Here is a 25,431-nt window from a genome sequence, read left to right as displayed (position 1 = left end):
GTGCCATCCACACGACAGTTTCTTACACAGCTCATGGCTGAGCTGCCCTACGGGAGCTCTCGCCTCGTTAGCTGCCTCTGCAGTGCTGAAGGTTTTCCAAACTTTGCACTCACTGCAGCACCTCTGCTGTGGGGACAGACTGTGAGAACTGGACTTGCTCAGCCTGGAGAAGAGAAGGCTCCGGGGAGACCTTATAGCACCTTCCAGTGCCTGAAGGGGCTACAAGGAAGCTGGGGAGGGACTTTTTACAAGGGCCTGTAGTGACAGGACAAGGGTAACAGGTTTAAACTGAAAGTGGGGAGGTTTAGATTAGATATCAGGAAGAAGTTCTTCACAGAGAGGGTGGTGAGGCACTGGAACAGGTTGCCCAGGGAAGCTGTGGATGCCCCATCCCTGGAAGTGTCCAAGCCCAGGCTGGATGAGGCTTTGAGCAACCTGGTCTAGTGGAAGGTGTCCCTGCCCATGGCAGGGGGGGTGGAACTAAATGATCTTTAAGGTCCCTTCCAACCCAAACTGTTCCGTGATTCTGTGATTTGTACAGCTGCCCAATTAGTGCTCCAAAGGAACATCTGCGGCTTGGCATGCTGCTGTTAAGGATAAAGATCTGGGGGAAAGAGGGGAGACACAAACGTTTTCTCAACAACCTGCTCACTCTGACTGGCAGCAGAAAGAAGAGCCATCTAGCACACTGTCTCAGCTTCATATAGATAACATATTTATGAAAATCTGCTTCACCAACAACGGTGAAATCATGACCAAAAATTACAAAACATCATGGTAGTTGGCTTTATAAAAATAAACTGCAGGAGTACGTCTCACCGATTTGTACTGGTCTCTCTTGCCCCCTCCCTCCTTTACTGGTGTAGTTACACCCTTCAGCTAATACCGTCCTAGAAAATTGCATTCCGTCCAAAAAAATGCACTTGGTTTTCCTTAGCAGAGGTCCTTAAAGTGACTTTTCCCCCCGCCCTCCCCAACAATAAATATAGAAAATAGCCTCTAAACAAATAAATTTTGTTTGGTCAGCTTAAAAAAAAGGTCCATTTTCCCCCTCCTGGGATATGTAGTGACTAAGCAGCCGTTTAAACAGAACTCAAGTCTTTGGTGGCTTCGGCTGCTTAAAGCTGCAGTTTTATGTACAGACGATCAACTGGGGTCCTGTATTTTTTTTCTCTCCAGAAACCAAAGACTGTGAGATGATGTCAGGTGCCAGTATCACCAGTACGATCAGCGCTGCGTCTGCTGCACCCTCACTGGGAGCGACGGATGGCCCAGGAAAGCGACCGGCAAAGGAGGTCATCTTTGGCAGGCGAGAGCTTTCAGACGGAAGGCGTCTTTGGTGGGTGAACCTGCTGCATGAGCTGCGGCCGTTTCACCCGTGGTTTCCGTCTCTTTGGCCTGCTCTTCGCTTTGTTGATCTGCACCACAAAGAATGCCAGAACCACCATGGCACCAAGAAAAGCAAAGACCGGGATGGTCTGTCCTACGTCCTGGTTGTACCGGCCAGGCATTATACCTGGAAAAACAGAGGTTTGGAGTGACTAAGCATGAGCTACGATGTCTTTGCAGCGTTAATGCTATGTACCAAAACAAACCAACGGTAACTCCTGCTCAAAGATGAAACAGCTATTAATCAGCTTCCCCTTCAGATGGGAAGATTAACAACTGCAGACCGATTAGCAAAAAATCAGACAGGATGCTAACGTTACAGAAAACACTTGCATTTCCACCTTGGCCTGCCTGGGCATATTGGTGTATAACCCAGACCTCCCCGGCAGCAACAACCACCTTCTGTTCTGCAGTAAGAGAGCTGCAAATGCTTGACAATAATTTTACCACTAAGTAATTTCTATAAACTACACCAAATCGTGATGCCACACACACAGTGAGGATGAGCTGTAGAACCAAACGTTCCTTTTTACAGGCATCATTTGGTCCAGCAGCTCAGGCTGGGAAAAGAGCAAGCGTGAGGCTTTCCAAGGCCTTCAGCTGGGCCTGCCGTGTCAAGCTTGTACTGGGGAGCAGCCTGCCGTTAGACTGGAAGCTGTTTCAGGGGTTATACACCCTTTGTTAGCATAACAACTTGCCTCAAGCACTATTCAAACTCTCCTGGACTCTGCTTTTGCGTACTCACAGAAGGAACCTTAATTAGCAGGAGGTATCTAGCCACAGCGCCCAAGGACAGGGACTGCTGCTAACACCCGTTGGTGTTAGCAAACAAACCAAACCTTGTTAGCAACAAACCAAACCTCAGCTACCAAAAAGCACCTGCCAAAATACTCCTCCCAGTATGTCACCCATGCTTTCTTCTGAATAAACTAATCATATGCAAAATGATTTCTCTTGGGTTTCATCAGTAAGCCTTTTACAACACAGCCATACTACAATTTGCACGTTTTTCATAACTGAAAATAAACAGGTGGCCTCTCTCTGGCTGTGCAGTGTTTGGGGTTCTTTTTTCCCAAAGCTGCAAAACAGCAACTTTCAATCTTTTCAATATTTACCTCCAGGAATGTCCCATGCTCCACTTTCTCCAGGGGACAGTGGTCTCACTTGGGGTCGGTTCTGTCGAAAACTGGGCAGAGCCACTTTATCAAGGTCAATTGACAGCAACTTCTGATGTTTCCAAAGGTTGCTAGAAGAAATGTAAAGACAGAGGTGACCCCACTTACTTCAGTAATGCAAGGAATTCTGCAGAAATGTGGAGAAAGTGACAGTTGGAACTTAGAAATAACTCATTAGTTTGGACCCAAATGATAATCTGATCTACTCTAAGTTCTGCAGTTTGCAGGCCTCCAAAGTTAAATTCAAACGCCACAGAGACACAGATTGCCAACTACTTACTAACAACTCTCTCTCCTGCACACAGACTACCAAAAGTTGCCATGAGCAGCTCAGCCCACAAGTACAGGCTACACGCTGACACATTTTCTCCAAGGGTCTGACAAATGACACAACAGAAGGCTGAGTTAGGCGAGCTGTCCAAGCAGCTGCTTCAGAAAACTGTTTCAAAGGCATGCAGTGACGATGGATTTAAGCAAGATCGTTCACTCTAAGTTGGGATCACGCAATCACAACAGTGAATGGGCTTGTGGAGCTATTTTTAAAATCCCCCTGCTTCACAGTGTAGCTATGAGGTGAGTCAGAATTATTCGGTGAAGAGGCACTAATCATTATTTCCTCTTTGCAATCTGGTATTTCTCCAGGAAAGGCATTCCAGCTGTCCCTTTCAAAAGCAGATGGAACAAATAATGTTTCAGCTGAACTCAAAAGCGAGACTTGTTGTATAACTGTAAGACAGATGTACACTAACCTGGGGGCAGTTTCATTCAAAGGTTGTGGTTTAGCCCAGGACAGGTGAGGACAAGCCGGAAGGGACCGAGGTTTAGGGTCTCCCAAGTGAGCCTCGAGCACCTTTGAGTATCGATGCAAATGGTTACCTGCAGCAGATACAGACTGGGTTACCAAATGACTGGCAGGAAAGAGTTACTGACATTTGTCTCCAGCCAAACAGAGCTGCTGTAAACCCAGGAGCTCTTTACAGCAGTGACGACTCGTAGCTAAGTCGCAGCTAAAATTAACTGAACTGTTACAAAACAGCAAGACTGTGCACCTGCAATGGTAGGTAAATCCAAGTTCTGCTGGCAGCACGTGAGACATGACTGCTTTATACACGCTCTGTTGCTAGTAACTAGAATGCTCCCTAGCAGAACTAGGCATCCGAAAATTCCTACTCTACCAGCAGAACATTCTCTTTAGTCGAATCACAACCATATCATGACAAACCCCTAAACTGCTCCCTTCTACTAAAACAACAGAACATTGTAAAGCTCACACCAAACTAACCTTACTGGCATAGAACTCAAGGGATCTGCCCGAGACTTCCTAAATTCCACCCTGACACTCCCTCAGTTGTGGCTCTGCTTGGTAATTAAGGCTCTCACCTTCCATCCGCTCGGGGAGAGAGTAGCCCGCTCCCGATGGTGGTCGCTGTCTGTTTTCGGAATGGCTGAGACTTGGTGGCGTCACTCCGTAAGAAGTGTACTGCAGGAGGGAATCCAGGAGCCAAAAGCAATCTGTGGATTTCACAGCCCAAAAACAAGACTTGTGTTATGACACGCTTAAAATGGCTTATCTTTCTGTTAAAAAGGCTGTAACGACATTCAAAGTACAAGCAGTTTTTCTGTTTTTTTTTTTTCTCCTTCCAAGGTTCTAAGGCCCAATAGGCAAACACAAAAATAATCTGTTCAGTCTTAAAACATCTCCCTTGTGTATCACATCAGGCTCTCTTGGGGAGTGTAGGACATGAAACAACAGGTCTCAAACAGGGGAATTTCAGGTTGTGAACGGCCATCCAAGTCCCTGCAAAAATCATGATATTTTTCGGTGTGGCAACACAAGAAGCTCGGAGAGTTAAATTTGTATTTTAAGAGGGAAATGGAGAACCAACTATTTTTTTTTTAAAAGGACAAACTAAAACCTTGCAAAAGAAAGTAAGAACAAGGTAGTGTTTTCAGTGGAAAGTTATGACTCCTTTGCTTTCCCAAGCTTAAAAAATACCGATACACAAACAAAAGGGAAAGGTTCTGGCTACATCCCAGCTAAAGCAGAAGTAGTACGCTACAGCAGCTGTGGCAGAGACCAGGCTGGGAATCAATGCCACAACATACTTGATCGTGATTTTCCTTTGCACTTCAACAGCACAGGAACCCTCGTTTTGATTCTCTCCTGAATCCACCTTGATCCACTCCCTTCATCCAGGGCTACCCCTAACAAAGAAGCAGTCGAGCTAGTTAACAGCACAGTTCTCTCAAACTTCCATGTGCAGGAGTAGGACAATGCCTTATCAGCTATTTCCACCACAGAACAAACTACTTTTCTCAGAACCTCTGCCCCCAGGAACAGTTGGCTGGGAATAGGAATTAATCTTCATAATCCTGGTGTCCCTTAAACCCTCACCTTTGATTTTTAAAGAAGTCAATCAGATTTTAAGGATTTATAGTCACAAATGTTAGGAATTTACCTCGGTTAAAGCCACCGATGTCTCTGTAGGAAACATAGTTCCTGGTTCACAACTTAAAAGCTACTTTTAGAAGATTTCTTTAGACCCTTCCACTTTTTCCTGCTTCACAGGTCACACTGAATTTAACAGCATTAGGAAAGTCGTTTTCTATTACTTAATTTAATGGTATGTATCTTCTCTTATGCGACGTGCTTTCAATAACCCACAGGAAGCACACAAGGTACCAATACGTTGGTGTTACAGCAACTCACTGCAGGCCACCCAATAGGTATTCACAGGAGAACTTTCAAAGAAAAAGAAAATGCTCAGGAGAGAAAGAAATGAGCTGCAGATGGAGAGCTCCCTTAGGCAGTAAGTTCTTTTAAATTTAAATAAAATAGGCAAGGGCTGGGTTACATAAACCAACATTTTAAAATGTTGGTGACAAAAGCTGAAAAAAAATGATAAATGTACTTTACATCACAAAAGGAAAATTCTGGTTGAACACAACATTCCATGGAAATACAGAAAAAGACCTCACATACTGAATCATCTTCAGCCTCTCCAGCCACCGATCTACCAGCTTTGGGCTTTACATGTCATGAGAAACCAAATCAATCTCTTAAAAATTTTAAAAGTCAGATCAGACAAAGTGCTAGAAAAAGGTTTTGTAAGGGCCAAGCACACAGGGAGAATGGCTTCCCTGAGAGTCACAGAAACTGCACACACAACTCACACACTTGCTACCTAGAGTTGCAAGCAAACACCATGAAAATCCAAACAGAAGTTCCTACTTTCTGACATATTTACACCAGCTGGTTTGTGTCAAAGTAGAATAACCTGAAAACAGTAACACACAACTGAAATGTTGAACACTACCCTACATCCTCAGAGGAAACTCTGCAAAGGGAACAAGGCAAATATGCAAAGGGAACAAGGCACGCTGATGAACAAACTCAGAAGATAAAATCCACTGTACTGCATAAACATTCTGAAAATGCAACTGGGGAAAAAGTGAAGGGATCCCGTAATGGCCTCCTCACAACTTCAAATCAAGCATGAGTAACTGTTAGTTATTTCTGAAAACAAGAACACCCCAAAGAAGAAAAATAACAACCCACCAACCAACCTCCCCCCACAAAAAACCCCAAACAAACCAGACCCCAAAGCTTGTGGAACAGAAAAATAGGCAAGCGGCCTGTGGGGGGGAGAAATGCTCCCAACTATCAGAGGGCTATTTAATGTGGGGTGCTCTTGTGTTGCAACTGCAGCTTAACAGTGTTTTCAGTAGAGCTCTGCAGAACTGAGATGAATCCCCAGTTAGGACTATTTAGGGAGTCCCCAGAAAGCAGCTGCTTCTGGTGGGAGCTGTAAAAACCCCATAGGACAGCTGTCACCTTAAGACAGTGAGTCTTGTTGCGTGTCAGAGCGTACACACCTTTCTGCCGGTGGCTGTCATCCAGGCAATTGGAGTCGCCGTACAACACAATTCTGCCACCGCCTTCAGAAGGAACTTGGTAAAGTCCCAAAATAGGGACATTTTCAATTACAGCAGTCTCCTGTTTTAAAACTTCAAGACCTAAAGCAAAGCACAAATAAATTTCATGGCCTGCAAAGCATCCACACCAATTTACCTGTAAGTCAACACAGCCTACACTGCAAACTTACAAATGCAGCTATGCCACTCTTCATGTCACACATTCATGCATCACGTGTTCAAAAACCCCATGATGTTGTGAAATTTCCTACTGATACTAACATTTTTCTTTCTTTGGTGGAGAAGCAGAAAAAGACCTCACAACCTGGATTATCTTCAACATGCTCAAACGAAAAATCCGAATGTTTTCAGCAAGAGGTTTAAAATCAAAACGTTCTGCCTTACTAATGCTTTATGTTGTTTTACTCCTGCAGAATTCTACGGCATCCGGTAACTTCAGAATCAGCCATCACCGTGCAACCATCACTGCTCTTCACCAACTGACTCTGCTGCTACGCCTACCTACTCCTGTAAGAAAATCTAGTATGGAACCAGCAGAAGAGACCAGACCCATTCCATGAAGTGCAACATCTGTCTCTGTGAGCAGCAGCTGTAAGGCAAAGGCTTTGGCTGACTTGTTTAAAGCAGCCGTTCAGGGGAAGCCCATTTTAAAGACTGCTGGGTTTGCATCTCTCTGCAACTGCAGCTACCAGTCACCCTTGCGCTTTGTTCAGCTTTCAATTCAGGAACAGAGCAAAGTATTGTTTAGTAAGGACACCTAAACAAAAAAAAACCCCTCACGTGGGTTTTCCCCATCCTGCTTTAACCTTTGGCAAATTTTACTCCCTCCTCATCCCATCCTCTCTTGGAACTGGCAGGCAGATCCAGTTGTCAGTACACCCAGACCTGCTGTGGTTCAGCCTTTGCAGAAACACTTGGACCAATACTGTAATTTTTGCAGGAGTATCATTTAAAGGCCTGCCTCCAAAAACCCTGCAACTATCCAAACAATAAACTGGCAACCTAAAAGACATGTTTGTGAGATAACTGCAATTATAACGGAGATAACAGATGAACAGAAAAGATGAAAACAGCACGTGAACCTTCCCAGTATGAATGGTACGTGCAGCAAAACCCAGAGGAAACCTGGCCATAAACCTGCCATTTGTACCTTACAAATCCATCCAATCATTTTACCTCCTGGGAACTGAAAGCTCTAATAAACAGCAGAAGCGAAAACATTCCAATTCATGAAGGAATTAAAATGAAATGTAGAAAGCTGGTTTTAGGATAAAGGTTTCCTGCCTCTAACACCCATTTTGAAAACCAAAATAAGAGAAACATCAAACGCTAAGTATTTAGTCTCCTTTGCTCCAGACACTGCCTTTAGACAGCAGAAGCAAAACACTGAGCTCATTTGCTTCATGAATTGCAACAAAAAGGATTCAACAGAAAAATCAGGTCTAGCAGGCTACTTGTCAAATTGACACTGTCTCTCTCACATAAGGAAATACCTAAGTTGTCAGCATACAGCATGCCAGGGATATCACCTTTCCTCCAAAAGGCTCACACGGATGAGCTCCTTACTGTTCCAGAAAATTTCTCCAGTAGGTAATCACACCTACTGCACATGGTAAGTCAACAATACAATGAACTTGCTGGCAGCTGCTGAGTTATATCAGAAGCTACGCGTGTGCTTCTGCTCACACACTCAAACCCTCTACACCCACATACACAAGCCTGACCTGCAACGTGCTACCAGTGTCAGTCATCTCGTCCTACATAGTACTTCCTAGAGCCTCATCAAAACCACAATTTTTCTTTTTTTCTGTTTTTTAAATGGCTGCTGCTGTTACAGTTCTGAATTATCACCTCACAAATAAAAAGATATTATGATAAAACTAAAGAGAATGGATATGCACATAGATTGCTCAAGTCTGAAAGCATAGGCTTCCTGCGTGCCTAAAATTGTCTCTTATGAGAGTCTATCAGGCGACATCTTCCCTGCCAAGATTTTCCTTACCTATATCCTTAGATCACCACATATAGCACAACACTCACACCAAATTTGGCAACGATCAGGAGATACACTTCAGTAGCACTTGAAATTTGTGATAAACATGGATGAGTAACACAGTCACGACACAACCTCCTCTCCTCCAAAGATGCAGGACGCACACACGCAGATGTGTTTATGTGCAGCAAACACAATAAAAGGCTGCAATACATACATTTGGATATCACTGTGCTGTATAAAAATTGTATACAGTCCTGTTGGAGCTGCCTGTTAAGCATCCAACCACACGTTGCAGGCAAAATGAAAAAACACCTACCCTGTCAAGGCGTTTTCTAAGTCATTCGTTTTACATCTTTAGACTTTGTAATTTTCTTGTGCACCGACTCTGAAGTTCTACTTAAACCAGAAAAAAGACAAGGAAGTGCATACCTTGATCCTTAAAAGTCTGTGCAATGACAATGCCATCTTCTGGAAACTTTGCAATACTGCATCCTGATGCATAGTTCACTGAAAGAGATCACAAAATTGCAGTTTAGACTAAAAATGACACTTCCTTCCTTCTCACTATATTTCAGTGCGTCGTTAAAACAAGCACAGGAGAAAACATCCCCAGGAACATTGCTCTGAATTTGCATATATTGACCAATATGTGCGTTCACAGAGAAGGCATCTCTAAGCACAGCTTTCACAGGTTCACCTTTACATACGGCTTTCAAACCTTTCCATTTAGAAGACTGACATCTTTTTTAAACTGAAAAGCTTAATAAAATGCCATGAGAATTGTAGTATTTCACACTAACAGCCATTATTAATATTAGAGAGAACTCGTCTCCTTCAGTCAATGCTGGTGAACATACCGAGACCTCAGCGTTGGTGCCTTCTTTTTTCACATTCACATTCCAAATGTCAGAAGGCAGAGATTTGGAAACAATGCTTGAAAAACATCAAGTGTCTTGGTCAGATAAAAAGAAATACTGGCTAGACCTAGAAAGTCTGAAAACAGTAAGGCCGCAAACCTGTGGCCTAACCACAATGTTTGAACTTGAAACCAATCAATCCTATTCATTTCAGGGGGAACAATTCAAGAGATTACAAGAACAGAAATTTACAAAACATCTCAGGATGTTGTGACGCATGCCTAAATCGGCGTATTCCAAGGAAAAAGTCCCCACTGATTTTCTTCCTCCAAAATTTCAAACTTCCACATAATTGCAAAATTAAAACCAAGTCTTCATCTTAGCAGCTAATATTTATAGTCCAGACAAATACATGAACACCCCACCAATACTCTTCAAAGTATCACATCTGGAATGCAAGCCTAAACTGGGCTTAAATATTTGCAGATACAGTCTATGAAGGAAGTAAGCACTTAAGCATCTTGTAAGCATGCTTACAAAAGTCTTCACTGAATGAGAGTGCTTCCCTTGACTCTCACTCAAGCTCATTCTTAGAGAAAACTGCTTTCCAAACAACATACTGTAGCCTGGGTAGGCAGTGGACTCCAGTACTCACTTTCATGGTTTGCCATGGTAAAATCGCCTTCGTACAGCCCGTCGCTAAAGGCCATATTCCAGACAGAAAGCAGATCATTGAGAGCTGGTATATTAGCACCTCCAGTATCAGGCATCCACCACTGTCTATAAAAATCACAGCGTTAACACAGTTTATTAGTAAACAGAATATACTCCTAGAGTTTGTATAATGAAAAGTCAGGTCTCTTCTTGCACACAGACTCACTTAAATAATGAATTACACCTCAAAGCCTTATTGAACTCCTGGGGCATGTGAGCAGCTGTTCCTCTGACACCAATGCTTTTGAGCAAAAGTCAAGTTAATGTAAAGTCCTACGTGCATTCCAGTTCCACGGAAAACTTTAATCTGCTAGGAAGAAATTCAGTCTTATGCTCTTTGTTTGGCTAAGATGAAGCAAAACCAACGATCATGTAATTTTCTTCTCCCTTTTTTAATGAAGCAAAATGTTACTTGCTCACAAACTGCAGAAAAAATCTTTCCAGCTTAACACAAAGCAGACTGACAACTAGAGTAACTAAAAGGGTCTTTCTCACCACCGGTGATTTTAGCATATTTCCCCTTTATAAGACACACTGGAACAATTTCAGTAATGGGTGCACAACCCACAGTTTCTTTCTATTCTGTTCCCCAAAAGGGAAAATATATCCATTTTAATTTGTTTGTCAGTATTCCATTTCTTACTTCTTTTCTTTGTAGGTGATTTTTTGGGCTTTAAAGGAAGATTACCGTACAAAGGGGGCCTTTGAATTCATGGTAAAATAGGCAGTTATTCACCTTAAGATGCAGCTTAACAGCAATTTTGCTCTTTGCGTAGTCCCTTCTTACAGGCAGCATGCAAGAGCTAAAGCACAGCCTATCACATTTGAGATTTTTAGGGTAATATGTGCATAAAATGTCAATTCTATGGCATTTTATTTCCCAAAGAACTGACACAAATCAGTACCTTGTGTTTTCATCATAAAACTTGACTTTTCTCATGACAGATGTGTTGTACCAGTCACTAAACACTATAAGTGAAAGCCCATTATCAACATCCCTCCTCAGCTTGGTGATCTCTTCGGGAAAATACTCTTCCTCACTGTCCACCATCAGTAAAGTCCCTGTGTGTAAAAGCAGAATCAAGTGTTCACTGGGCTGTTCACTGCAACGTTATTGCTTTCACGCACCCCACAAAAAAATCAACACAAGTGCACATTTTGTACAATCTCTGGTCCCTGTGCCCTGCTCTGGCAGCTCACCCAAGGAAGTAACATGTAAGGATGGGCAATGTAAGACAATTCAGTTTACCAATGTAACCAAAACTGAGTTTAGCAGCATAGTATGCTTTTAAAGGGTGTTCCTTATGACTCGTGCTTGTATGGTTCTCATGAACTCAATACCCTCATATGTCAGGGGAGTATTTTGCAGTTTGGTCTCACCCAAATGCTTCATAAATCAGCCAAGCTGCGGCAGAAGAGGACAATCGGGAGATTCACCGCTGATCCAAACTGAAGTGCTAATGTAGATGCACCCTAGTAAGAAGGTTTTTCACAGCTCCGATTTTAAAAGGTACTCCGCTCACTACTGCAGATTTGCAGCCAGGTTGACAACAATTATTCTGAAACTTGGTTTGATTCAGACTTTAAAAACTACAGCTGCATTTCAGCAGACCTGACTAAAGTACCACTGCCACGTTCATACAGCCCTCTCCCACTCCTGTGAACAAGCAAGTCCACTGAAGAACATCACAGCCCAGAAGAGAAGAGGGTCTTGGTGCAGCATGTCATGGTTCAACAGATGGGCAGACTGGAGCAGAAAGGAGCATGGACAGCTTGGTTTGTCCCCTGCCTGGCAAATCTATCAAATCTCCTTCCCGATGAACACCGAAGAAACAAGCCACATACCACTTTGCTATCACATCTGGTTGGATGGAATACTTACCCCACTCTTTTATCTATCCACAAAGATCAGTGTTTTAAAATGCCACTGCTGAGGAGGGGAAAAAAAGGCAGAATGGACACTTTTGATTTTAGTCTGCTATTCATGTCATGCTTCAGTCTGACTGTACCCAAACCTTTTGGCAAATACAGTTCTGCCTTTGTGAGATGGAATAAAGAGGGGCTTTTAACCCACTCAGAGGTGGGCTTTCCCTCTCACTTTTTTCCATAAGGATAGAAAATGCACTAACTCCACTAGACTCCCAAGCAAGCTTCTGCAGTGACACTTTACACTACTAAATATCAGCATATAAATAATAAATATACCCACTGTTAAAATAATTTTCTATTGCCACAAGAATTTTAATTTGTGTTCCCACAACATTTTTGGTCTTCCAAAACCCAGGCCATTTCAGGAAGTAGTTAAGAGTATGGAGAACAAGGCAATTAACTCATGCTTACCATACTGACTTGCATCAAAACATGTAAACGGGGAACCCAGAACCTCAACAAAGTACCCCATGCTCCTCAGGTGCTGGTACATGTCCCTGAAGTTTGTGTGGATATGGTCACCATTCCTTAGGAAAAGAGAAAAGTGTTGAAGATGTTTAAATCTGGCATGCAAAAATCTGATTTAAATCCTCTAATTACAGATTACTTCCTAGTTTCCTTTTTAGAAAGTCCATTTTTGTCTAACGATAACCTGTAGTTCTCCTCTTTGCAAAATTCATCACAAATGACACTGGTTCTGAGTGTCACACCACAGGGAAACACTTCTCCATTAAAACCACGTCCACTTCATGGGACTTCCTCCTCACAAGAGAGCCAGTAAGTGCAGTTTTAACTACTGGAAGAAGCACACAGGACCACCTGTAAATAATGGCTGAAACTCAGCAGAGAGTTCCTGTCCATCTGCCCTACCTGTGTGCTCAAAGTAGCTTTCCAAAAGCCTATGTCTTGGTCCCTGCCCAATTAATCCTCACGTAAACACTGTTGCATGATTCTTCTGATGGATGATTTCCCTCTCCATCTATGAAAGACCACAGGTCAGCTGAGCCTCACCCTGCTTTGAAGACAGTCTCCCTCAACAGACAAGCGGTTTCTTATTTAGGATTCATTCTTTCAAAGTTCTCATGGGTTTTTTTTCATAAGCGAATGCTGCAGTGGCTAATAAAGTGCCTCAATTAATGTCCTGGGACAAAAGAGAAAGGCTACACTTTGAAAGACAAACAAAAATCTCAGTGTCTTAAATGTGCTTTTTAAAAGCTTTTCACTTCATTTGAATAAAACCATAGAGCACATAACCAATCCTGCACCAAAAGCATGCAGAATCCATTTGCTTTTCATGGGTTTCTTAGAAAAGATAGCCCATGCCGCACTGAAAAAAGGCCGGAGATCTCTGGCATTTAGTAAAGTTATCCTGTATCATGAACCCGCAATCAAGAAACACTGATTTAATAGAACCTGAGATAAATACCAATCTAACGGATCATTCTTCATCCTCAAATTATCCCTGGGGAAGTATCCTGGTGGATAACGGAGATTATGATATTGATCCCAAAGGACTCGCTTGCTACGAGGTGGAGTAGGAATAATCTTCACTTTTATTGGAAGTTTCACCGTTGAAGTCTGCTCCGCACCATTCTTAGACTGAAGGATAGAACAAACTACATTGAAATCCTTTTCCCCCACAGGAACATTCACCAGTTAACTGTGGATTGTAAAATACCAAAAAAAATAGAGGCATCAAACCTACTTTTAGTCACCAGTACCAGCTCTGGAGACAAAGACATGACTTTTGCCTTAAATCACCATAGTATTTATTCTGCACTCAACAGTTTGTACTTATGCTCAGAATGTAAAACGCTTAAAATATGTTACAACTGTGATTTGGTTCAATCATTCAAAACCTTAAAAAGCTTCTCAGGAACGATTAAGCATGGTTCTAGAAGAAATATATTTAAGTAACCTCTTTTTCAAATTAGAATTCACAATAAACATATGGAATGATGAAGGCAGTCTCAAAGAAAGGTTTTCTGATTCTAAAACATATCCAATTCTCAGGTTAATCCTGCTCTCAACTATAAAGGTCAATATTTGCACTCTTCAATTTCTTGACCCCAATCTAATTTATCTTTAAATGATGGGATCAGAGCAACCTCCTAAAAAGAAGGTATGGGGAAACAGTTTTAGTAATTACTAACACAGAAAAACTGAAATGCACAGAACTTACTTCATTTTCTGCAGGGGATGATACTGTGATCATAACGTGACCTTGAGCAATGCCTTCCCAAGATGCTGCTTTCTTTGCCACAGAGATGGAAATTGCTAAGTACCCGGACCAAGGCCACAGAACAGGGGAGTAAGAGAAAGCCACTTCGATGTTATCCCCATTTTGGGGGAGATAGGGTTGCCAGTCTGGCTGTGAAATGAAGGATACAGAACATCAGTAAAACAGTATTTGCAGACACTAATTTTTTCATATAGAGCCCTCTTCCTCTGCACAAAGAAATAGCAAATCTTAGCTTTTCTGAAGATTATGTCAAATTAAAAAATGTCCACAAAGCCCAAAAGGTTGGTGTCGTGTCAGTGAATCAAACTAATTGTGACAGCCGTAATGATACAACTATAGGCTTTTCAGAGGCAGAACCCTCTAAGAAGCTATCTGAACAGCATGCTGCCTGAGTGCACCTGTGTTAATGTTTGGGGTCCTGTGCAAGAATTAATTGGGAAGAACACAAACTTCCCTTTTGGTAACAAACAGAGCTATCGCTACAACAGAGACAGGCAAATTACAACATCTGTGTCACTGTACTGCCACAAGGTAATGATGTTGGGTAAGAGCCTTGATACCCTTTAATGTAATCTTAAATCTAAAACAGTCTGCAGGATTCACAATAAATTTTTAAATTAAGCCCATTTACACTGGCTAGAGTCTTGGGATAGGCACCTTATTTAGTCTGTATCAATTCCCAAATCTGTTCTACATTTAAACTTGCTTGAAGCTTAATGAAAAAAACCCAACCAAACATAAACTTAAAAACCTTCCTAGTTAACCAACATGTTCCACATCACTGGTGTAGAAGAGCAGGTTTTGCAGCAGGCCTTGCTAAGTCAATACATTCAGGTCATCCTGCCCCACGGAAGAGGCTAGGATCCTTTACAGAGATTGCTTATGCTCCAGACCAAAAAACAAACAAACCAACCCCCCAAAAAACCAAAAAACCAACCCACCAAGCAGATGAGGAACGTCTATCCAGAAGATTTTAAATGCTATCTGAGAATACAAAGAAATCTCTAAGGACATGTCAATCCAAACTGGTTTTACAAAGATAAAACACTACACGCCCCTGAAACCTACACATGGCTTGAAAACTTGCAGACAGCTCATGCTGACAAATCTTACTAATCTGGGTGTGTCCTTTAAAATCAAATATTTTGCATATCTTGCTCTCAGAAGTAAGAAATCTGACTCTTTCCATGAAATTTATAGCTAAAATATAAATTTCATGGAAATCTATATTTTCTTTCTTTGTCTTTTCTAGGAAGCTTTTAACATTCAGTTAATAGTCAGGACGTGAAACAATGTTAAATCTTACCTTGTCTACAATTCTCCCAGTGACTCCCATACCATTAAGAATAGTAACATTAACGATGGTTGGCATCCCTCCATAATATATGGGCTGAGAACAATAGGGCCACATGTAGGGACACTCCGTCAAGTCAATGTAGCTTGGGCTCAAACTACAGCAGGATGGAGTAGGTAAAATAAAATATATATTTTTTTAAAAAATCATCACTAAGAAGAAGAACATGCCACTGTAACTATGAAAAAATTACAGATACAACATGCCAGTCATAGTTATGCTATCAAGCTCTCACCTTGCCTCCCAAATCTGCCCAAAAATATTCCCTCCTCCTCTAATTTCTTTTTTTTAAGTTTTTTGAAAAGATTTTCACAAAACAAAAGAAACTTTTCAGCACAGTGAGAATGTTCTTATTCTGGAAAGTTAACATTTAAGTACTTTTCCACTGTGTTCCAGGTTACATTATTCATAACATCTGAGGCTAGAAGAGAAGTAAATTTAGCTCTCATAGACACTTCATCCCCTACACTGCTATAACTTAGTCAGAAAACACATTGATTTTTCATCTACTCTTGTCAAAATCATGCTTCAGGATTACATAAAATCTGTGCAAGCTACTTTGTTGCATAAGCACAGATTACTCAACTGTGTTGCACACGTATCACCTGCTCTCCTACAAGAAATATAGAAGATTATAGTGTATCATTGATTAATTAAGGATTAAAATTAACCTGGCCTGCGGTTTATAGCTGTTGAGGATCTGATAAGCTCTCAGAAGATCCAACTTGCCATGTCCTTGTTCAAACATGTTGACTCCAGGCAGCCGACGTGCTGACGCAATAAGTGCCTGCTTCATACTTGCTGGATTCACCATCTCACGCTTCTGAACTGTGCTGAAATAGGAAACAACAGGTCACACGAGGTGGCCTTTATTCCAGTTTCTAGCTATTCCTGTTTACCATGTTCATATTTGTCTATTATTACTTGATTTCTCACTGGAACAGCTGAAGAAGAACGGCAAGTTTCTGACACATTTCTCTGAAAAACCAATATTAGATGAATTTTTCTCCTTACAATGTGCTCTTTACAACTAGCGTAGTATTTTTAGATGTTAAATAAAATATTCAAAAAATCAAAGCCTCTGTAACTGGAAACTTGCTGGTATGTTTTGCAACCTGAGTCTTCCAGGTGTGGGGGGAATAGCTTTCTTGTTCAAAGAAAACCGCACCATTTTACGGAGGAAACATGATGCTGACTGAATTTTTGGCATAAGTGTTTTTCAAATAAAAGTTCATCTCATCCTTATGTAGCAGCAATGACAAACACGAAGCACAGACTTGCAACTCCCACCTTCAAGTTCTTCAGTGTGCAACAGCTGACTTAAGCAACCAGATAATAGCCACAAAACCCTAAATCCTATGAAACTTGCAAGTTCTTAGATAATTATCTGCTCCAGGTGCCTGCTTTAAGCAGCTGCTCTTCTACAACACAACTGACAGAAGCACAGCAATTCAAAATGATTTAAAAATGTGACAAAATTACTTTGAAGTACTGTTCTCCCTAGTTGTATTTTCAAAGATGTAACTATTATTCAAAACAGTTCTCAAGTTTGTCCCACGAAATTCAAAGCTAGTCAGACAAGGTAATGTCTCAGGCAGAATAACCCTGATTTTATCCCCTGAGTTTGTTTTCCTACATCTAAACACAATTCAGTTTTATTTGGTGTGTTCCTTTAAGGGCCTTTTATGACCCTTCTGCATCAGTATCTTTTTAGAGATTCTTAAATTTAAGACTTACCTTACTAACAAAGTAACAGCACCTGCCACCACAGGAGATGCCACGCTTGTTCCAGAGAGAGAGCGGCATCCACCTTTCATACCAGAACCTCTCACTCCAGAGCCATAAGTAACAATATCAGGCTTCACTCTGCCGTAACCTCCAGGCAGCTCCTGTGACAGAAAATGGACCAATTATTGCCCTAATACATAATGAACACTGTTTGCTTCATCTAGGCATTTAAACTAGCTGCAGTTCACTCAGAAGTAAAACTGTCAAGTGAGTGAGCTGAGGTCCAGAATCAGAGACTAGCAAGTAACACCTACAGAAGGACTCAAGCTGTTTATAAGTTCTCGGTGTTTCAAAGTCAACCCCTGACAAAATGACAGCCACACTTCTACCTGGCTAACGAATGAGATGCAGCACAAACACGAACATATAATAGTCCCCTTAATCAAGATCACAATGCAGTCTCATCTGAAATCATGCGTGCAGTACCCATCACCTCAGTTCATCAGGCAAATTAAGTGCAATGTTATGTGCCACATCTGGAAATCCTAGGATTTGTAAACTAAAGGAAGGACAAGCACAGGCCTTCATGCAGATTTAACCGCACAGGCAAGTCTTCACCATAAATCAAAAGGTACTGACGTTTTACAAATACATCAAGAATGTCAACAATGGTCAAGATTAACGATGAGAAATCCTGCAAAGAACATTAAGCTTCTTGCTTAAAGACTTACAAACTTTAACTGTTCTGACCCTTGATGAAATATTTTATCAGTGCTTACTCCACACATACCATCTGCACGGGATGACCCCTTCAAAAAAGGCTCCCTTTCCCAGGCTCTCATTCTGGCTGCCAATGTGGCTGGCCTTAGTCAAAGTATCTTACCCAAGTGGTCATTCCCCTAGATGAAAAGCGAGCTATATTATCTTCAAAGTCAATGCCACCTACTCCAATCACATCCATCTGGTCAGCAGGGTTATTGAGAGTCCTACAAGTCAGGAGATAGGAAGACCATAAATAAACCCCACTTGCAAATTGAAAAACAGGACACAGTCGTAAATTTAGCCTGATAATAGATACCCTGATTTGGGTCAGGCACTCTTTGTAACATTCACCGAAACAAATTTGGGTCCTACCTGACAGAGTTATACCTCACAATGGAGTGCAACTTTTCAGGCAGCCAGTAACTCAGTAACTAACTCAGTTACTTCTAAACTACGTATCCTGAAGACTGAACAAAATCTATTTTTAGGCCTTTATTTTAGAAATATACCACAAATTGTTTTGGCTTGATCCCTTCTTGATTCCTTATAGTTCTGCCTTGATTCCTTAAGCCCAAGCCCAGTACCCAAAGATATCTGCTCACACTAACAGGGAAATGCCTGCTGGAAGTACTGCCATTCTTCTTTTACTGACCTTCCACTGTTTTAATGAACAGTATTTAGCCAAGTACTTCACAAATTGCTGTACTACTACAGGAAGTGACAAAGACAGTAGAAAGAGTTTAACTTAAGTCACTTTCTATAAACAGATTACTGAAAAAGGAGAAGGGAAAACTTCCTGACCTGGCACAACTACTTCCAAAACCACGTAATAACAACGTATGTGCTTTGCTTTGAAGTGGTGATTGAAACTTACCCGTACAAAGGGCCGTCATTGCCAATAGCCGAGACCATGATGACATTGTTAGCAGTCAGCTCCCAAACCTAAAAAACATAATGTTTACCGTTAGTCTCTGCCACCAAAAAAAAGAGACTTCTAACAAATGTAGACTCCATGGGGCCGGACATAAGTCCAACCCCTAAATCTCATCTCACTGGTGTATTCACCATTAAGTTCCAAACTTGGGTATAATTGCATGACCACTAACGCAGCCTCGGCAGCAACACTCGATGATAGTACATATTTAGGTTACACCAAAGGAAAAACTGTCCATAACAAAGCACTCCACATGTCAAAGTCAAGTTATTCTGTTACTGTCAAACTAAATTTCAATGCTTATCATAAAAAAGAAGAATTTCTATGCCTCAAATCCTTTAATTACCTTTTACAAAGACAAAAACCTAATTCTGTCTCATCCTGAAACAGATCTCGTATCACACAGATGAATCAACTACCTGTACTTTTAACCTGTTTGTTCTTAAACAATTCCCTGCTAAATTCATGCTGTACATATTTTAATCATAAAATAAATTAACCATGCAGAGATTAAAAAAAACCCAAAACTGAGGGTGGATTTGAGTTAGGCTTCTTCTACTGAGGACCCACTTAGCTGCCTGCTTGGGAGTCACAATTCCTAGCAGTACGTTCTGTAAAAGGGCATGCTTCCATGGCTCTGTGAATATCTGGGTCGTGCTAGGGTTTTTTTAAAATCCATTCCTTAAATAAACTCCTAAAAGCCTGTACACTGTAGAGCACCTCTTTCATGCAAATCAATCTCCACAGAAACTGCCAACAGCACCAGAAACTGTCAGCAGCTGTGGCAAAGAAGTAGCTCTGCAAGACCGGCATTCGTGTGAGGGATATGAACACCACAACCACCTTATTTCTTCGTACTCACCTTGTCAACAAACGGATGATCCATGAAGTCTGGCCCACCGATACTAAGGTTCAATACATCTATCTTCTTTAAAATCGCGTAATTAAAGGCATCCAGAAACCAAGATGTATATGAGACCTATGTAAGAAAGTGGGAGGGAAAAAAGCTATCACTGGAAAATCCAGTGATTCCATGACAATACAGACTTCAGGCAGAGAGGAGAAACAACATCAAAATAAAACACCAAAGTGACAACGGTATCCTTGTGTTTCTAGTGCTCAGTACATTTGAGTAATTGCTCCAAGACTATACAGATCAGACTCCGATCTGTATAGTCTGGTATTATTTCCGAAAATTATACCAGATTTGGAAGCTAAGACATTTTGTAGTAACTATAAATAGAAAGACGTATCCTTTTCACTTATAAAAGAAAATTATGTCAACATTTACAAGTACTTGCAATATTCCCAAAGGCAAGGATTAATACAGCAGTAACCTGGGAAGGCAGAAGTTGAAACACATGTAAAATAGCTACCTGGTTATTGGTGAACACTCTAAAAATGTGCAGTTCTGCATTTGGAGCAAACCCCTGGCATTCCCTCATGCTGGCTATCACACCTGCTACAAAAGTCCCATGGCCTAAACCTATTGCAGAGAGAAGGAAACAAAATGAGGTATTAGAATCAAACCATTTAATTGTCAAGAATCTGTACAATCAAATACCGCCTGTACCAAAAATCACATTAATCTAACAGACTTTACAACAACCCACAAACACCAGGTTCAGTCCTAGTCTTCTTGAATCACGTTTTGCTAATGGGTTCAGTAGGGCCAGAATTTCCAGCACACTCTAGCCAGAGAACCAGTCGATGAAACTCCGGGTCATACATTCTCCAGTCTATCCACTCCTGACTAGTACCAATGAAATCAAGAGCCAAACAAAGCAATCATGAAAGATAAAGGTTATTTTGAAAAATACAAGCCACAAGGCCAATATATTATTACATTAATTTCTTAAAATATTTTTATCCTGTCTCTGCAATAATTATATTTTGTTAAGTATGAAAAATGAGACAAGAAAACACATTTATTCCTCCCCCCAAAAAATAATTTAGCTTCTGCTTTATGGGACTGACTGTATTATATTTCTGTACTCCAAAACTGCCTGTCCAGCTATCATCCAGGCACAGAACTAACAGAAAGTGCTACGAAAAGCAGGTGCTGCAATGCAAAGAAATACTACGCATGATGAAACTACAGGGGTGCACACACGGCTGAGCAAGGTACCCTGAACTCTAAAGAGATTAAATTGCCAACTGACTCACTGAACCAGACTGTATGAAGTTAATAACCTGTGAAAGCACACGGTCAGGGCAAGTTGGGGTTGACATATGAAAAAGAAACACAAACGTACAGCAGAAAATAAGTAGTTCTTAGGAATGTTGATGGGCATGAGCCAGCAGTGTTTCTTGATGAAAACTAGAGAGATTAAAGAATCTTTACAGGAGGGTGCCAAAATTCTGATTAGTTTAGGACTGCACAGTAAATAAAGCAAATGCTCTCCCTCCTTAGTACAGAAATATGTCTGCACTGTAAAACAGCAGAACACACACAAAAGAATAGGAAAAGAAACAGCTCTGTGGGGTTTTCTGTCACCTCCACCTCCACCATTTATTCCTGCATAATGTCTCCTTGCCCTGACACTTTTTAAATGCTGTAATGAAATGCCACATAAGATTCAAAAGAGACTTTTGCAACACCCTCCTGGAACCTTAACACTCTTTGTTGAATTTGGTACAAATACAAAGTGCTCGGGGCACTGTAAAATTAGGCTTAAAATCTCAAGATCGCAGCAGCAATAGCAGTTTTACAACAAAAACCAGAACACACCGATGTCAGGAACAGTGGGACAATTGTGCACAGTAACTCACCGTCATCCAAGGTTCTTTCGTTAGTCCAGTTTGTTCTCTCCTTCACATTCTTGAAGTGTGGGTGTTTCTCACTCAGACCAGTGTCAAACACTGCTACTCTTACACCAGCACCTATAACAGAAAAGCATCACTTCTTCCGATTCAGCTTCATAGCAAATCTGTTCTACCAAGCTAAAGAAAACTTTTGTTTTATATAGCATGCAATTCCCAAACTCAGTTAAGTTAGAGATCTTACAGAAAACTCATATTCCAATTCAGAAATACAACGACAGATCATAAATATGACCAATTTCTCTTACGTACAGCACACACACACACACACACACAGAGCACCCCGTAAGTACACAATGCATCTCAAAACAAAGTATTTCACAATCTTTCTGGAACTGGCACCCAATGAGAGATTAAAACATTCAACCCAACCAGCCTTTCCTTACATTTCACTAGCTTTTCAAAGACAAAACTGTTGTAAGCCAACTGATAAAAAGCAGACCTGTGTAACCCATCTGCCAGAGGACATCTGCCTGCAAGGTCTGAGCAACTTGGCGTGGGATAGCTCTCAGCAAACGCCTACTTGAGTGCCGACCTGTTGCGTGCCAGAAGCCAGAACCTAAAGAAAGACTTGCTCTTCTCAAGGGACGAGATGACTGCCATTTCTGAGTCCATCTGGTTTCATTGCAGTGCAAGCCTGGATCAGCTACGCAGAATTAGGATGAAGAAAAAAATCAGTATGAGGAAAACAACAGGAGACTAGATTTGTGTGCAAATATACACATCACATTGTTATATCAAAAGTTTGAGATGAGTGATATCCATTTTCTCTAATAAAAATTGGGAAAAGCTTCTGTTTTATCAACTAGGGATATAGCAGCCCATAATCTCTGGTAATTGACTGCACAAAAGAAATGTTTCAGCATTGTAGATGAAATCGTTGCCACGCTTTAGCAAAGGTATAACAAGACCCTGGTAATTTTATAGACAAAAGAATAAGATTTCTGTAAATTAAAGAAAACCTGTAGGGCACTTCTCATTTGCGTAGTGCTAAGCGGTAGTCCGAAATAAGGCTGAGAAGACTTTTACGAAGCAGATCTCATGCAACTGTGCAGAAAATTACTTACACTCTGAATATTTGAGTGATCGGATGACCTTCCGCTGAGGTGTTACACGCTTGATGTTTGGATGATCTTCCAGTGTCAGTACTCCATCTTTCTGTTTCTCATTGATCTGAATAACTTCAAAATCACTAGGGTAGTCACTGGCTGGGTTGTTGCGAGGTACAATCCTCCAGTTCTCAATATCACTACTTTTTAGTGCACTTGAAATAAATTTACTTCTAGCTTTAGCTGTGAAGTATCCATTAAAAGCCACAATATACTCTGGAACAAGAGCACAACTTATCAGAACTGACATTTAAGCAGCTTACTCATTCATTCACATCGCAAAGGTCCAAGTATCTCTTTTTTTCTTTATCTAGAACAAATAATCACAGTGTGAGGCACTCTTTTGTTGCTTTCAGATATACACAATTTATTTCTGCACTACATAACGCTTTTGTTTTGCATCAGAAAACCTGCAAAATATGATAAAAACCTTTGAGAGGAAGGTAGAATTGTAAATACCGTGGAAAGGTGAAATGATGGGCAGGGAGCCGGGAAGGGGGAACAGATCCCTGTTAGACTCAGCAGCACAAACAACTGCTTGGTATGCCAAGCAGTTCAATATTCTTCTTAACATGTACAAAAAGACATCTAGCCTCTATGGGGTATTGAGCTTCTGTGAATTACTGATACCAACTACGACAGACACAGGGAACGAGGCTGGTCCCAGCGGTCCAGTCCTTGATGCAGATTAGTGATTTGGGAGTGGACCTCAGCCCCGGCGCACACCACCACATCCACCTTTGCCTAACTACACAAAGTGGTGTCTGTGAACACCCAGGGACACGCACTGGAAACTGTTTCACTGTGGAAACATTACAGGTACCGGGGGCAGTAAGTGGAGGCAGGGTCAAGGCGTTCCACTGCTATCCTTTGCCATCTCAGTAGTGGTATCTGCTTCACTTGGCCTTTCACGTGCTCCCTTCACAACTATCTTTAAACCTTTAAAAATAATGTTTCTCTTTCCATACAGAGAATTTAGCAGACAGTATGCTTCTCCAGAGACTCACTGAATGTTACAACTGCACACCCACAAATCAGTAACATACACTTGAACTTCACAGGGGTTTTTTTTAACCGCTTAACTCTTTATTACCATGCTCCACGACTGTCGAAGTGAATTCCACTTTCAAAGTAAGGCGAGAACATCCAGGACATATGTGAGCCTCATGAGAAGAATTCCCTAGTCTGGTACCAAAGTGTTTTTTCCCACAGAGTAAAATAACAACCAGAACAAGCCAGATGTTTGCAAACTTCATGGTCATAGAAGAAAACGGTTTCATTCCAAAAATTCCATATATTCAAATAACAATTTTCTTCTTTATAAACTAGTTCATTTTCATTTCAGTAAACGTTGCTTTCACTGTGCTGATCAACTGGATATTCTTAAAGCTGTGTCCAAAGTAAGCAGAGATTTCATGGTCTTTTGAGGTAAAGCCTTATAAACAGGCTCATTTCTTTCTACGCTTCTTCTCCATTTTGTATTAAAGGATTCGGTCACTCGGGATGTGGCAGCTGAGTCCTGTACTCCATTTCTGATAGCAAAGTTAACTCCCAGAAGAATCAGCAAAGCTGATGGCAAGCCAACCTGTGAGGCAGGGCAGTATAGAAAATAATTAGATTCACGTTTGTGCAACTGTACGGCCTGAAAATCACAACAGATGGACACCTTTGGCAGCCAGTATTAAAAATAACACAGAAAAAGGTGTGCTTACATTTCATTTAGTAATTTTTCATAAATGCTCAAGTCCTTTCCACATTTGCCCAGAACACATGTGGAACTCTCAGGTATTAACCTGACAACAGAAGATGCAACAGTGACAGCCAAATTCCACCTCTCTTTGCATAAGGGGAGTGAAGAGAACACACCAATATGCCAGGCCCATGGCAAGGAAAAAGTAAAACGCAAAATAAAGTAATAGCATGATTAAAAATGTCCACAGACACTTAAAAAAGCAGTGACTTTTCTCCAGTCAGAAATGCAGTAAATAGAAATTCTGCTACAGTCCGTCAGTTTACACAAGGAGAATCAGATTCAAACTCTGTGCCAAGGGTTGGTAAGGACAAGTGATACTACAAGAAGCAAAAGTCTAGTCCCTGTGTTTGTATAAGGACTTCATCATGAAAAAAAAGTGGTTTAATTTTCTTGAGGCAGAGTGTGAGTTACTACAACATGGGCACCTGCAAAAATAAGGGCTAGGATTACAGGTGTGATAACGTGAAGTTAAAGGAAAGTTTTGAAAGTGTTTTTCACATGGAGTAGAAGCTTCTCCACTTTATGTTCCACGGGGCAGGAAGCATTCGAGAAAAATTGCATTGCCAGCATTTTCTTAAATTCCAAACATTTAATCAGCAATTGAGAGATAAAAAGCCATTATGAGTTGAGTGAAGAGAAACATTTTCGTCTGGTCTGTCACACCACTATATATACATTGATGCAGTGACCAGGACTGGAAAGTTGGGAGCCTTATTAGGGGATTCACACT

General features: G+C 41.2%; 1 protein-coding gene across 1 annotated transcript; it reads right to left on the bottom strand.

Moving 5' to 3' along the window:
• Nucleotides 1–696: 696 nt before the first annotated feature.
• On the bottom strand, nt 697–24,535 carry MBTPS1 (membrane-bound transcription factor peptidase, site 1). Its single transcript, XM_010146680.1, has 22 exons — nt 24,042–24,535; nt 22,907–23,164; nt 22,282–22,485; nt 21,789–21,899; nt 20,393–20,502; nt 19,879–19,995; nt 18,957–19,024; nt 18,204–18,306; nt 17,330–17,481; nt 16,264–16,425; nt 15,545–15,689; nt 14,179–14,367; nt 13,423–13,595; nt 12,408–12,523; nt 10,973–11,129; nt 10,009–10,133; nt 8,926–9,003; nt 6,441–6,581; nt 3,945–4,076; nt 3,314–3,440; nt 2,505–2,635; nt 697–1,516 (listed from the first exon to the last, which is right to left on the bottom strand). The coding sequence occupies exons 1-22, from the start codon at nt 24,226–24,228 to the stop codon at nt 1,320–1,322; spliced, it is 3,183 nt and encodes a 1,060-aa protein (XP_010144982.1). The 5' UTR covers nt 24,229–24,535; the 3' UTR covers nt 697–1,319.
• Nucleotides 24,536–25,431: the final 896 nt, after the last annotated feature.

The sequence above is a fragment of the Eurypyga helias genome, unplaced genomic scaffold, assembly GCF_000690775.1.
Source record: "Eurypyga helias isolate BGI_N326 unplaced genomic scaffold, ASM69077v1 Scaffold9442, whole genome shotgun sequence".
Lineage (NCBI taxonomy): Eukaryota > Metazoa > Chordata > Aves > Eurypygiformes > Eurypygidae > Eurypyga > Eurypyga helias.
Note: the sequence above shows the minus strand (reverse complement) of the source record. Positions and strands in the feature narration are given on the sequence as shown.

Coding starts and splice junctions, on each gene's coding strand:
- MBTPS1 (XM_010146680.1), bottom strand. CDS start 24,228: ATGAAACCGTTTTCTTCTATGACCATGAAGTTTGCAAACATCTGGCTT. Junction 22,486..22,906: donor ATCACTCAAATATTCAGAGT/GTAAGTAATTTT, acceptor AATTCTGCGTAG/CTGATCCAGGCTTGCACTGC. Junction 15,690..16,263: donor AGCTATAAACCGCAGGCCAG/GTTAATTTTAAT, acceptor ATCCTGCTGTAG/TTTGAGCCCAAGCTACATTG.